At 43.0% G+C, this 14,748-nt stretch overlaps 1 protein-coding gene across 1 annotated transcript in view; it reads left to right on the top strand.

Annotated features, from left to right (window-relative positions):
- ROCK1 (Rho associated coiled-coil containing protein kinase 1) overlaps positions 1-14,748 on the top strand; it is a 163,566-nt gene that overhangs the window by 73,936 nt on the left and 74,882 nt on the right. The window contains exons 3-5 of the mRNA XM_029068629.2: positions 7,511-7,611; positions 11,819-11,956; positions 13,127-13,302. Coding sequence (XP_028924462.1) covers positions 7,511-7,611; positions 11,819-11,956; positions 13,127-13,302 — 415 coding nt within the window. The remainder of the gene's footprint in view (positions 1-7,510; positions 7,612-11,818; positions 11,957-13,126; positions 13,303-14,748) is intronic.

Genomic DNA, 14,748 nt, shown 5'->3' with positions numbered 1-14,748 from the left:
GTGGTCTGGTGTATGTGGACACAGTGAGCAAGCTGGCACTAGAACGAAGTGTGCGGGCTGGACCGTAGTAGGAGATCAGTGAGGTAAGACATGAGAGGGTGAGCTGATTGAGTGCTTTAAATCCATTGGACAGGAGTTTCTGTTTAATGCGGAGGTGGATAAGCAACCACCAGAGGTTCTTGAGGAGTGAAGAGATAGAGAATGAACATATTTTAGAAAAATAATCCATGCAGCAGAGTGAAGTGTGGACGGGAGTGGAGAGAGATGGGAGGCAGGGAGGTCAATGAGGAGGCAGATGAAATAGTTGAGGCAGGGTAGGACAAATGGTCTGATCAGCATAGTAGCAGTTTGGATGGAGATCTGAGGGAGGATTTCAGCGATGTTGGAGTGGTAGAACCAGCAGGATTTGGTGACTGATTGAGTATGTGGGTTGAATGAGAGAGACGAGTCGAGGACACCACCACTGTTAGGGCTTGTGAGATGAGAAGGATGGTGGTATTGTCTATGATGATGGCAGAGTCATGAAGAGGGCAGAGTTTGGGTGGGAAAATAAAGTAGATAAGCTAAGGAAGATAAGATAAGCCGCCCACTGGGGTAGCCCTTCCTGATTGATCCAGCCCAGGCATGCCATCCTCTCCTCCACCCCTTGCCTACTTTTTTTGGTAGCTGATTTACTGACCCACTTGCATTGATTGTATATATTTAACTTACATTTTTTTCAACCATTGTATTTGAATCCCTTTAAGTCTAGTGTCTTCCCCATTTGACTGTAACTTCAAGAGCCCAGGAACCAAGCACCTAGTGCAGTGAGCTCTGCTGAGTAGGCCCACGGGAAACATTGTTGACTGTGAAAATGGTACCGTGGCATGCCACTCTCCAAGGTCTCCGGAGGGTCCCAGAGTCAGGGCAGGCAGGGGATCAGGATAGTGAGGCATGCTGCCCTCCGATGCGCATGCTGGGGTTTTCCAACTCGGCCGTAGATGACAGTAAATTAGTAAAATTATGAAGACTCTAGCTAAGACCTTTTTTTTTTTTTACATAAAAAGGAAGACTCTGTCTTGCTTCATGCATTGTGATGCCAAAAGGGAGTTTGAGCGATTTAGTTCGGCCCCTGACTCTCAAACAAGATAGCGACCCCTAAGGCATTTAATTTTGTAAATAGCTAAAGTAGTTGGTAATTTTAAAGAGAATCGTTAGCACGGAAGTTAAATCAACAAAATATTTTGATGTTTCAGACTGAGTTAATTGATTCTTTCCATAACCTCAGTCCTCATCCCTGCAGCAAGGATAAGTAGGGAGAAAGTGAGGGGGGCAGTGACTCAGTTCTCACCCAGGGCTTCCCTCAGTTTATTCAGGCTGGGTTTGTGAGCATATAAATCCCTGATCATCCTCTTACCTAGACTGTGGAGCCCCTTGTGGGGCTCTGATATGATTATCTTTTAAGTGCCCCAGCGCTTAGTACAATACTCAGCACATAGTAAGCTCTGATAAATACTACTAATTATTATTATTATTATTACTATTATTATTATTATTAATATTGTAACAGGTCAGAGTGTGAGCAAGAGGGAACCTGCTCATCCTGTGAGCAGAGGGAACTGTCATTAAATAAAATGACCCAATTGTCTTGTGACCAGTGTTTAAAAGCCATTGCTCTTTCTTTATGTATTTTCCCCCTGGAGGCTTCACTCTTGGACCGAACAGCCTTTTTATTGGTTTTTGGCTTGTGCAGTGCAGTTTAGAAAGGATCAAGCCAACTGGCTACTAAACTTTCAGCTAGAGAGTGGGATAATTTTTCAGTCATCTCTATACACCTGCTTGTACATATTACAGTGGTAAATATTGACCACGGACGAGCAGTAAAATCATAAATTAAGATTTCATTTCCCTTTATGGAAATGCTTTTCATGCACTATCGTGAGGTCACATGTGATAAGCTTTTCAGAGGAAGAAAGATCTCAGATTGTTGCAACTTCTGTATATGTCCATGTCCAGAATTAATAAAAAGCAAATTGAAATTGCTTTATCTGAGTGTAATGTTTCCTTTGTGTTTTGAGTTCCATGTAGCTGATTTTCATACACCTATTACCTGGAAATCTAGGTAGTTTAGACTGCCTCAGTCACCACCAAGAAGAACAAATTGTAATAGGGGTGGATTTGAAAATTAGTTTCTGGACCTCCCCTCCCATTCATAATAATAGTAATAATTGTGGTAATTAAGTGCTTACTGATATGCCAAGCACTAAACTAAGTGCTGGGATAGATAGAAGATCAGCAGGTCAGTCCCAGTTCCGGTCCCATAGACTAAGGAGGAGGGAGAAAAGGCATCTAATCCCCATTTTACAGAAAGGGAAATTGAGGCACAGAGAAGTTGTGACATGCTCAGGGACACACAGCAGGCAAGTGGTGGAGCCAGGATTTGAGCCCAGGGCTCTTGACTCCCAGGCTTTTTCAACTAGGCCAGGCTGCTTCTCCTGGCCTGGCTCTCTCTTAACATGGTTGATCGTATGTTATAAATTACATTCTAAAACCTGAACTGAAGCCAACAATCTCCACACCCCACCCCTCCAGAGATAGTCACTTTTAATAGGCAAGGTTTATAATTAAATACAAACTATTTTGAAGCTCATTTAGAGACAAACACCAACTACTTTGGGGGCGTGAGCTTTATATCCCTGCCCGACCCCATCGCCATACTCTTATGTCCCAACATGTGTTTTGAAATCCCTAGTTGTCTTTCTGTCTGGCACCCATTGGTCATTTGGGTTGGAAGCTGTGGTGCTGGAGTTGGAGTTAGCTTGCCCTAGAAGGCTGGGCCAGGGGTAACTTTTCTCCCATCCGGAAGGCATATTTCCCTTCTGCCCTGGGCTGCTCTCATTTGTTTGGCTCCTTTAATGTCCCTGGCTAAGCCTTTTAGTAAAAGTATTGAATCCTGAAAAATTCAGCCCCTCGTATAGTTCCCTTCTAAGTCTTCTGTCAGAGGTTTGGACTCTAGAAAAGTTTTAATCTAGTTTAAGATAAAAGATGTTCCTTGAATTGTAAGCATATTCACACCGAGAAATTTGCCTTTCAGAAGCTTATAAGTTGAGTGGGAGGGAATTTATACAATGCGAGCTTTTTCTTATGTTGGCAAAATGGCAATTGAGAAAACAAACACAATTCTAGGCTCTGCATATCCTGCTGATATCATCAATGATTCTGTTGTACATACAAGGAAGTAAACAAAATTCTGCTATGTTTGCTTTGGCTCCTTTATAATTACAGAACAAAGTACATGCTTGCCAAAAACAGAAGGAGAAAGGATCCACAGGGGCAAGATTCTGTTCTCTGCTTTCTGTAGTACATTTAAAAGCAATATAGCAACTTGTCAACATGAAATATTTTTCTAACAGTAGAGTCCTTTAAGCCATGATAAACTGCACATTGAAAAGAATGCTCGTAATGGCAAAACCTAGTATCTTTTTGCGTCAGATACACAGTATGTTGCCATGGTCTGTAAACTTGAAATTTTCTTGCAAAGCCAAAAATGTTTGGAATTTGAGGGCCAGCATTTTGAACGAAGTGGATGGCTTCTTATAAAAACTTAGACAAAACTGGTTTTTTATTGACACTGTTGTTATGCATTGCTTTAGTTTAGGAAAATTTGATTTTATGAAGAACATTAGGGTACAATTAGTCCCTCAGTTGGAGAGAAATATAAAAATGGACATGTGTTGCAGAATATAATCCAGTCATACCCTAGGAATTAAATCGTTTATATAAAACTAGGTAGATGTAAAAGCTATGTCCAAGTAATCAGTCAGCCGTATTTGAGTGCTTACTATGTGCAGAACACCGTACTAAGTGCTTGGGAGGGTAGAGTTTAAGACTATAACCAACCCACTCCCCGGCCACAGTCAGTTTACAGTCTAGAAGGGGAGAGTCTAGTAAGGCAGCATTCAGTTCATCTCAGTCAGTTTTGTTTATTGAGTGCTTACTGGGTGAAGAACACTGTACTAAGCACTTGTGCAACTACAGTGCAGCAGAGTTGGTAGACACATTCCCTGTCTGCAGGGAGTTTGCAGTCTAAAGGACGTCAGAATGTACCCGTTTCCTTGACAACTTCAAATTAGTGTCAGCTGTCTATTCTCCTCTTTATTGCTTATCACTTTGGAGCCATTCTTTTACCCCAAATAGGAATTCTGTGAGATTTTTGTTAAAAAGACAAAAATGATTCACAGAATGAACAGTGTAATGTTAGTCTCCAAATAGTTTTCTGATAATGGGGAAAAAGGGTATTTTTGAACCCGAGAGCATTATCTAGCAAATGCATTTCTAAGATGTCTTCTTATAGATTGTTATAAAAATTTATTTGGGGGTTTCTAGCCAAAGAATTTCTATTAACTCTGACTTTTTTCTCCCTTTAATTTATAAGTATGTAAGCTCAAACATTGTTTCCCCTGCAGGTCCTAGGCAAGAGCTTGCCATCCATCAATTTTATTTTTCGAGTGCTTGCTGGGTACAGGGCACTGTAGTAAGCACTTGGGAGTATATAATATAACAGAATTGGTAGACATGTTCCCTGCCCGCAATGAGCTTACAGCCTGTCCCACCTTGATTACTGCACTGGGAGACAGACTTTAATATAAATAAAATTTGGATATTGTACAGAAGAGCTGTGGGGCTGAGGGAGAGGATAAATTAAGAGTGCAAATCCAAGGGAGAAGGAAGTCGGTAAAGAGGAAACAAGGGCTTAGGTTGGGGAAGGCATCTTGGAGGAGTTGTGCTTTAAATAAGTTGAAGGTGGGGAGAGTGATTAGATATGAAGGGGGAGGGTACTCCAGGCCAGAGGCAGGACATGGGTGAGAGGTTGACAGTGAGATAGATGCAACTGAGGTACAGCGAGTAGATTGGCATTAGAGGAGCGAAGTATGCAGGCTGAGTTGTAGTTTGAGAGCAGCCTGGGAAGGGAGGAGGGGGCAAGGTGATAGAGTGTTTTAAAGCCAATGGAAAGGAGTTTCTGTTTGATGTGGAGGTGGGTGGGCAATCACTGGAGGTTCTTGAGAAGTGAGGGAGACATGGATTGAAAGGTTTTGTAGAAAAATCAAGTATGGATTGAAGTAATAAAGACAGGAGGCAAGGAGGTCAGCAAGAAAGCTGATGCAGTAAGCCAGGAGGGATAAGATAAGCGTTTGGATCAACAGAGTAACGATTTAGGAGGAGAGGAAAGGGCAGATTTTAGCCATGTTGCGACGTTGAAAATGTGGGTTGAATGAGAGTGATAATCATAGCATTTGTGAAGTGCGTACTTTGTGCCCACCACTGTATTAAACGCTGAGGTAGATACAAGCAAATCAGGTTGAACACAGTCCCTGTCCCCCATGGGGTCCACAGTCTTCGGCCCTATTTTACAGGTGAGGTAACCGAGGTACAGAGGAATGAGGTGACTTGCCCAAGGTCATGCAGCAGACGAGTGACAGAGCAAGGATTAGAACCCATTCACATAGTAAGCTCTCAATAATTATGATTGAATGAATGAATGAAGTCCTTCTGACTTCCAGGCCCCTGATCTGACCATTGTCATAAGTCGAGGATAATACCAAGGTTACGGGCTTGTGAGACTAGGGGGATAGGTGTGCTGTCTACAGTGATGGGAAAGTCACGGGGAAGACAGGGTAGAGTGGCAAGATGAAGAGTTCCGTCTTGGACATATTCAGTTTGAAGTGCTGATTGGACATCCAAATAGAGATGTCTTGAAGGCAGGAGGAAAAAGGACATTGCAGAGAAGGAAGAAGATTAGGGCTGGAAATGTAAATGTGAGAATCATTCGCAAATGGTTGTTTAGGGCCTGGGAAAAAATGAGTTCTCTGAGAGAATGGGTGGAGATGGAGAATAGAAAGGGTTCCAGATATGAACCCTGAGGGATACCCAAAGGTAAGGGATGGAAGGCAGAGGAGGAGCCTGCAAGAAAGACTGAGAAGGAGCAGCCAGAGAAATAGGAGCACCAGGAGAGGACAGTGTCAGTGAAGCCAAGGTTGGATAGTGTTTCCAGGAGGCGGGGGTGGTTCATAGCGTTGAAGCCATCTGAGAAATCAAGGAGGATTAGGATGGTTTAGGATTACCACAGAAAATAGAAACCACCAACGTGCCTTGGAACGTATCATAATTGAATTCTCATGTTTGTGACTCCAAGAGTGTATCGGGGAAGAGGAAGCTTGGGCGTCCTGGAGATAGTTGGGTCTGGTCTAATAGAGCCCCACCTCGAGAATGATTGAGGAAGAGAGTTACTAACAGGTCTATAGTTTATTCATCCCTTGGGACTAGAAGAAGCCCTTGAGGTAACAGGATCATCCAGCCTTTCAGCCACCACCCTTCTAAGCCGTGCCCAGTGGTGCCTGAGATGAGCCGTGGTGTTGGGGCGCGAGTCCAAGAAGGAGCCAGATACCCTGGTGATGGAGATGCCAGCCCACGGATGCTTCTCCGGGCCCTGGGAGTGGATGCACACCTGGAGTCAGCCTCTCTCCCTTCCTTGACAGCCTGGGCTCGGGAAGGAATAAGGGGCACGTAGGAAGCAGAAGGTTCTTGAGGACCAGAGGCACTGTGGCCCCTCTCTGAACTGTTTTCTCCCCCGTGCTCTTGGTGTGCTCATGCGCGTGTGTGTGTTTGGTGGGGGGAACGACCTAAACCCACAAACTTTTGGGTAAGAAATGCGATTTTCTAAAACAAATCAACTATTTACTGCGTAGCTTTTCCTGGAATCTGAGACAAGTTTAATAGTCGTGCTGTGCCTTGTACAGCTTGAACATTGGAAGCTTTTCCATGTATTTTCATGCCAGTGTTGACCCATGGGGATTAAAATAGCCCTATTTTAATCCATGACCAAATTTGGAATTAGAGTATCTATCCTTTGGGAATTTGTAAATTACTGTAGTTTATGGCATGACAGGTTTATATAAATAATTACAGTGGTTCCCACTGCAGAGTTTAAATTAAAATCCAGTTTCAAATAGAAAAATGTAGTAAAACAAATGCTGTAGGTGGACAGTTTCTATTTTAAGTATGATCTTTATCACTTATACCTACCTGTCTGAAGCCAGTAATGTTATTCACTTTGTTTAAAGTAATTGTTTCACTTTTTGCAAAATGTACAATCAGATCCCGAACCTGTCAGGAGGTAAGTTTTCTGCAAAAACACATTTTTAAGGTACTTTCCTGATGGATAAAAAGTAGGGATTGTACGTTTGAACCATTTAGCACCGGTTTCTCCTCATTCAGATTTAGAAGGCAAGTTTGTGCTTTCAAACCACTTCTTGACATATTTCAACTTGTATTTCAGTGGATTAAAGTTCACTGGAAAAAAATAGCTGGGTATCGACTTGTTAAAATGAATCTTTCAGACACGTGTCAAATTTCGTGACTCGAATTTTAAATAAATGGAACGCCAGTGGTGATGTTTCTGATGCTTGTATGTAAACATCTGAAAGTCATGGAAGTTAATGTTAATTTTGAAACTGTTTCTCTCTCTGCACAGATAAAGACACAATAAATAAAATTCGAGATTTGCGCATGAAAGCTGAAGATTATGAAGTGGTGAAAGTGATTGGGAGAGGTGCATTTGGAGAAGTCCAGTTGGTAGGTTATATTGCATTCGGTTTGAAGGGTTAAGTTTAACTCTGGTCAACCGGGCCACCTCTCTCTAGACTCTTCCATCGTTCAGTAAACTAGGATCCTTTTACCAAGTGATTCTGAGTTAGTATATGCGTTTTCCTCTTGAAGAGCCTTGGGGAGACCTGAGATAGCTTTTAAAACACGATCTTGTCAGGCAGGCTGTGCCTTTTACTCGAAAGTGTGTTCTCCTCACCAACATGGATAGAAAGTGGTGGAGGAATAGAGAAACTTAGTTACCATAACACGGGTGTAAATGAAGTAAAACTGACTTTGAAAGAGGCCTTTCCAAAAGCGCTCTTTCAGGCAGATGAAAATGTCTGTGGGAACCTTGTAATAGAGAAGCAGCGCAGCTCAGTGGAAAGAGCACGGGCTTGGGAGTCAGAGATCATGGGTTCGAATCCCGGCTCCACCACTTGTCAGCTGTGTGACTGTGGGCAAGTCACTTCACTTCTCTGTGCCTCAGTGACCTCATCTAGAAAATGGGGATTAAGACTGTGAGCCTCAAGTGGGACAACGTGTATCTACCTGTATCTACCCCAGTGCTTAGAACAGTGTTCTGCACATAGTAAGCACTTAACAAATACCAACATTATTATTATTATTAGTTCCTCCTTAACATCTGCCTCTATAACACAAGGGTTGCATTCTTCCAAGATTTGGAATAAGGGGGCCTCACATGGCAGTACTCATCTTATCCAGTGCCCCTCCTATTTCTTCCCATACTACATGGTGGCCAGATCCTAACAGGCTCATGTTGGTTGGGCAGTTGTCAATGGATAGTTCTCTAGCCAAAGTATGCCTTTGGGGAGGCCCACATGACTGCAGAAGGTAGCATTTAACTGGTTTTGAGCAGATTGCTTCCCCTTAAGGTGTTTGTTAATCTACCAATTGAGTTGAGCTCTTGCTCTGTGCAGGGGACTGTACTAAGCGCCTGGGAGAGTAATAATAATAATAATAATGCTGGCATTTGTTAAGCACTTACTATGTGCCGAGCACTGTTCTAAGCGCTGGGGTAGATACAGGGTCATCAGGTTGTCCCACATGGGGCTCACAGTCTTAATCCCCATTTTACAGATGAGGTCACTGAGGCCCAGAGAAGTGAAGTGACTTGCCCAAAGTCACGCAGCTGACAGAGGCGGGATTAGAACCCACGACCTCTGACTTCCAAGCCCGGGCTCTTGCCACTGAGCCACCCAGCTTCTCTACAGCACAACAGTAATAACAGACACATTCCCTGCCCGCAACGAACTGACAGTCTGTCACAGAGAGAGAAATGTCAGAGAAACATATAAAGGAAAATAACTTGTTAAAACTTGAAGAGAATCAAACTTTTTAAGACTTTTTTGACTCTGCCCTATTCTTGGCTTTCACCTGGTGGGATAGAAGCCTTGTACAATTTCAGTTGTTTTTGAACCATTTTCTACCATACTCATTTTGCATTGAAAGCAGTTGTCGACACAATGAAGTTTTGAGTTTTTTTTCAGGGATCCAGTGGCAGTGAGAAGGGTTGGGGAGAAGCGGGGGGACAGGAGAAGAGAAGAAATGCTTGTAGTTGTAAATGTCCCTTCCTCCTGACCCCGGGTGAACCAGAGGGAAGGCAAGTCTAGCTGCCTCTTTTCTTCCCCCATGGTATTTGTTAGGTGCTTCCTGGCCTAGTGGATAGAGCACGGGCCTGGGAGTCAGAAGGACATGGGATCTAATCCTAGCTCCACCACTTGTCTGCTATGTGACCGTGGGCAAGCCACTTTACTTCTCTGTTACCTCAGTTCCCTCATCTGTAAAATGGGGATTACAGATAAAATTCGAGATTTGTATATGAAAGCTGAAGATTATGAAGTGATGAAAGTGATTGGGAGAGGTGCATTTGGAGAAGTCCAGTTGGTAGGGTATATTGCATTCGGTTTGGAGGGTTAAGTTTAACTTTGGTCATCTGGGCCATCTCTTGTTAGATTATTCTCTCATTCAGTAAATTAGGATCCTTTTACCAAGTGATTCCGAGTAATCACTCGGGCAAGCTGTGATCTCTTGGAGCAACGGGCGGCGGGAGGGCGCAAAACAGCCGCGACGGGTCGCAGTGTGAGGGGAAGAAAGAGAGGAAGTCGAGGGCGATGGCGCCCTTCTGGCCCCGTCCTCCACTGGACCTGCCCACCATACGCCTTTCATCCTACTGCTGACCCCTCCCCACGGGGCTCCCAAGGACCGATCACCTCCCAGCCAACCCAACTCCGACCGTCATGTCAGAAGAGGGCGGGGAGAGCGGGGAACGGAGGGGGTTCTATGTAAGACAGGGACTCTGTCTGTATCTTCTATCTACCCCAGTGCTTAGAACAGTGCCTGGCACGTAGTAGGTGCTTAACAAATACAATTATTATTATTATTATCATTATTATTAAGCGCTAGGGTAGATACACGATAATCAGGTTGGGCACAGCCCCTGTCCCACATAGGACTCACAGTCTTAATCCTGTTTTGGCAGATGAGGTAACTGAGACACAGAGAAATGAAGTGACTTGCCCAGGGTTACACAGCAGACAAGTGGTGGAGCTTGGATTAGAACCCAGACCCTTCCGATTCCCAGCCCCATGCTCTATCCACTAGGCCATGCTGCTTCTCAGACCACACTGTTGCAGGTGGCAGAGCCGAAATTAGTTCCCAGGTCCTTCTGACTTCCAGGCCCGTGCATTAACCGTTAGGCCATGCTGTGGAAGCACATTCCATGTGATTACCCTCTGCTGGTTGAAGAAGTGTTTCTTTTCCTTCTATTTATTTTCTGCCTACTCTCACAAGCTCAAATAAGTGTTCCTGCATCATTATGTGTCGGTTAGGGGAAAAGGATCCTGCATTCACCCTGCCCACATCCTTTTCTCGGAGGGGTTAGTGGAAGTGACCTGGTCGCCCTTCTCCCCCCCTCCACCTCCCCTCAAGGAATGTCAAGATGTTTCCTCTCTTTCACTGTCAGATGGTTTTGCAGCCAACTAGCTCAGCTCAGGGCTGCCAGTCTTTCTCTGTTCCTTGGTGGTTTCCAGGTGTTGAGTAGGTAAGGAGATAAACTACTCTTGACTGGTATTGTTGAGCACTCACTATGTCCCAAGCACTGGGGTAGCTATAAGACAATGGGGTCCCACTTGGGGGTCACAGTCTAAGTAGGAGGGAGAACAGGCACTGAATCCTCATTTTGCAGATGAGGGAACTGAGGCACAGAGAAGTTGTGACTTGCCCAAGGTCGCACAGCAGACAAGTGGCAGAGCTGGGAGTAGAACCCAGGGCCTCTGACTCCCAGGCTCATGCTCTTTCCACTAGGTCACACTGCTTCTCATTTGACAACACTGCTTCTCAGACACTCTAAAAGTTTGGCGAGTGCACGGGGTGGGGTAAAGTGGGCAGGAAGACAGTGAATCTGCTGGATAGAGACAAGGGAACACAGGGACCAGGGAAAGGTGTTTAAGGAGACTTCAGGGGTGGAGAGGGTAAATTTTGAAAGAAGCATGGCTAGCCTGCATGCAGACAATGAGCAGTATGTTATCATTATCATCGTCGTCATTATTATTAATAATAATGATGATATTTAAGCACTCACTATGTGCCAGGCACCATTCTAAGCACTGGGGTAGAATCAAGGTAGGTTGGACACAGTCCCTTGTCCTACAGAGGACTCATAGTCTTAATCCCCATTTTACAGACGAGGGAATTGAAGTCCAGAGAAGTTAAGTGACTTACCCAAGGTCACCCAGCAGACAGGTGGCACAGCTGGGATTAGAACCCAAGACCTTCTGACTCTGAGGCCTGTGCTCTACCCAATAGGCCATGCATACTATGTGTCAAGCATTGTTCTAAGTGCTGGGGTTGACTGTCAAGTTGGACAGTCTCTATCCCACTCGGGGCTCAGAGTCTACTGTATGTGCTAGCCTCCTTGTATGAGGGTGTTCAGAGCACAATTCAAATAATGTACATGTTTTCAATTTTCCTTCTGTGTGAGAACCCGACATTCTTGCAGGGAAAAATGAAGAACTTTTTTTGGTGAAATCAATAAAGCAAAAACTCTACAAGGACAAGAAATCCTTTGGATGTTATAAAGTTGCTACACCGAGTGAATGGATTGTTATGTTTCTTGTAAAGTGATTCTCTCGTGAAAGTCTCAACTCAGTACTTTTTATATGAATTTATTTTAAAGGTAAGGCATAAATCCACAAAGAAGGTTTATGCTATGAAACTTCTAAGCAAATTTGAGATGATAAAAAGATCGGATTCTGCTTTTTTCTGGGAAGAAAGAGACATCATGGCATTTGCTAACAGCCCCTGGGTGGTGCAGGTAAAATTATACCACTGTTTATTTTTTCAGTAGCAGAATAACCTGGTTTGTGTAAGTGCTTTATTTGTAACCTATATAAAGTTTCTGGAAACTTTAAAACCTCCTTCTTTTAAAAAAAAAAAGAAAAAAAGAAATGAGAATTGGTCTGGAAAAATGCATCATTAAATTCGTGGTTCTCAAACCAGAGCCCAGTTTTGAGATGCATGTACCAAACGTTATCGACCTTTGTCTTACCTGTGCTTCTTCCAGCCCATATTCTGTCTCTAACCATGGCATCATAATAGGCTTGCAGCCAGAGAACATTGATTCTCATTTTTAGGAATGGGCTATCTAGCTTTCCTAACCTCTCCCTCTACCTCCCTAACTGTCTTGCTAGCAACTCATTATGAACCTCTAATCCAAAAGGTATAGGAGCAGAATTTCTTAATACACTTCACGTGTATGGAATTAGTGAAGTACACTGGTACTTGGAAGATAAAAAAAAATGGTAGCATTCAAAATGTGACAATAATCACGTGTCATTTGGCATTTCTAAAAGATTTCCAGTTACTCCAAGACATTGATTTAGTAAACTCTGTTTGTAAAACCCCATAACAAAACATAGGGGAATTTTCAAAGGAAGTAGAAGGCACATTCCCATGATTTCTGAGGACTTACTTTTAAGGGGAATCTTAGAATGTACTTGAAATGGAGTGTGAATGAAGTTGGTTGAAATGCCGATGTTTAAGTTTCCAGAGCTAGATGTATTGTGTAGTTGAATATTGTTCATTCGGCGAAATGGTTACCTGATGAAGGTCAATATAAATTAAATTACCTTCCAGTAATATATGGAGGCTTTCTCCTTTGACTCTTGAGCCTAAGGGAGTCAATCTTTTAATTGCTAGCCAGTGTATATCAAGCTTTTGTTTGGGATTTTTTCTTCTCTGTTAACTTGTCCTAGTATACCTGCTCGTTACATCTTGTGAGAGGTCTTCCCATACCAATTCAGTTTCCTCTTACATCTGGAAGACCTTCTCGATTTCTCTTTAAAGATTGAAGGAAATGCATATAGTATAGAATTCGGTAATGATCTTTCTAAATGTAAAACTTAACTGGCAAGCACATTTATTCGATCCTCTCTGTTGCTAAATTATATTAAAATTCAGCGCACCCTGCTTCTGTCTCAAACAGTTATTTTATGCATTCCAAGATGATCGTTACCTCTACATGGTAATGGAATATATGCCTGGTGGAGATCTTGTGAATTTGATGAGCAACTACGATGTCCCTGAAAAGTGGGCCCGCTTTTACACTGCTGAAGTCGTTCTGGCATTAGATGCAATCCATTCAATGGGTTTTATTCACAGGTAAGACTGTAATTATTTGCATTTAAGGTTCTTTCGTTTGAGAGAATAAACCAAAATGCTCTCAATGGTTTCTGGATCGGGATAAGACATTCTTATTTCCTCGACTTGTTTTTTCATTTTTGAAGCTTTTGAAACAGTTTTATCACCCACATTGAAAGTGAATATAAATCCCAGGGATTTAAATCATTTTCATAATTCAGTAATATGATGATGTCTTGGGAAGTGTAGCTGTAACCAAGCCTCAAAAAACATAATCCTGGCTGGGGTGTCAGAATCCCCAGATCATGGTTTTGTTTATTGGAGAAGGATTCATTGCATTCAAATGATTTTTGAGCAGTAAATAATCATTTGGATTAGGTGGCCCAAGTGACCTTTTAATCGGTCATTTATTTCAAATCCTGGATGTGACAGGATTGATCAACTTGCCTTTTAATATTCAATTCTAGGCCTCCCACCCCACATCACTATTTGAAAGTTCTGAAGAAGTCACAAATGTCTTAGGGAGAGAGATTCTAATTCATATTTTTCACCTAATATGCATTTGCAGTGAAAGGAAGATTGAGAGAATGTAGCCTTCTTAGATTATTGTGGGGTAATTCTAAAACAGTACATTGTAAATAGTAGTCTTTTGTTTTTATTTTTAACGGTATTTGCGAAGCACTTTTACTGTATGCTGTTTGTACTAAGCCCTGGGATAGATACAAGTTAATCAGGTTGGACACAGTCCGTATCCTTCATGGGGCTCCCGGTCTTAATTCCCGTTTTACAGATGAGGTGACTGAGGCACAGGGAAGTTCAATGACTTGCTCAAGGTCACACACAACAGGCTAGGGGCAGAGCTGGGATTAGTAGCCAGGTCTTCTTATTCCCAGCTCTGTGCTCTTTCCCCTAGGCCACGCCGTTCTTGGTTCCACTGGAATTATCTGGGTTCCTCCAAATCCAGTTTTATAATCCCCATGCATGAGGCATGGGCTTTGGGGTGGTATTTGTTAGGCACATATAACTCAGACATTTTAAGGTGTTTGGTAGTGATAACGCAGCTGCGTAGCTGATTCCTTACCCATCGCTACCATTCCCAAAGCGATTAGAAGCTGCATGGTCTCGTGGATAGAGCACGGGCCCAGGATTCAGAAGGACTTGGGTTTTGTTCTTGGCTCTGCCCCTTGTCTGCTGTGTGACCTTGGGCAAATCACTTCACTTTTCCATGCCTCAGTTACCTCATCCATAAAATGGGGATTAAGACTGAACCCAATGTGGGACAGGGACTGTGTCCAACCCAATCACCTTGTATCTATCTCAGTGCTTACTACAGTGCCTGGCATAACAAATCAGAATTGCACTTTCCAAGCGCTTAGTACAATGCTCTGCACACAGTAAGTGCTCAATAAGTATGATTGAACAAATACCACAGTTATTATTAGTGTTGTTATCATCAGCAGTCTGCTT

The sequence above is a fragment of the Ornithorhynchus anatinus genome, chromosome 7 (assembly GCF_004115215.2).
Source record: "Ornithorhynchus anatinus isolate Pmale09 chromosome 7, mOrnAna1.pri.v4, whole genome shotgun sequence".
In the NCBI taxonomy this organism is placed as follows: Eukaryota; Metazoa; Chordata; class Mammalia; order Monotremata; family Ornithorhynchidae; genus Ornithorhynchus; species Ornithorhynchus anatinus.
Note: the sequence above shows the minus strand (reverse complement) of the source record. Positions and strands in the feature narration are given on the sequence as shown.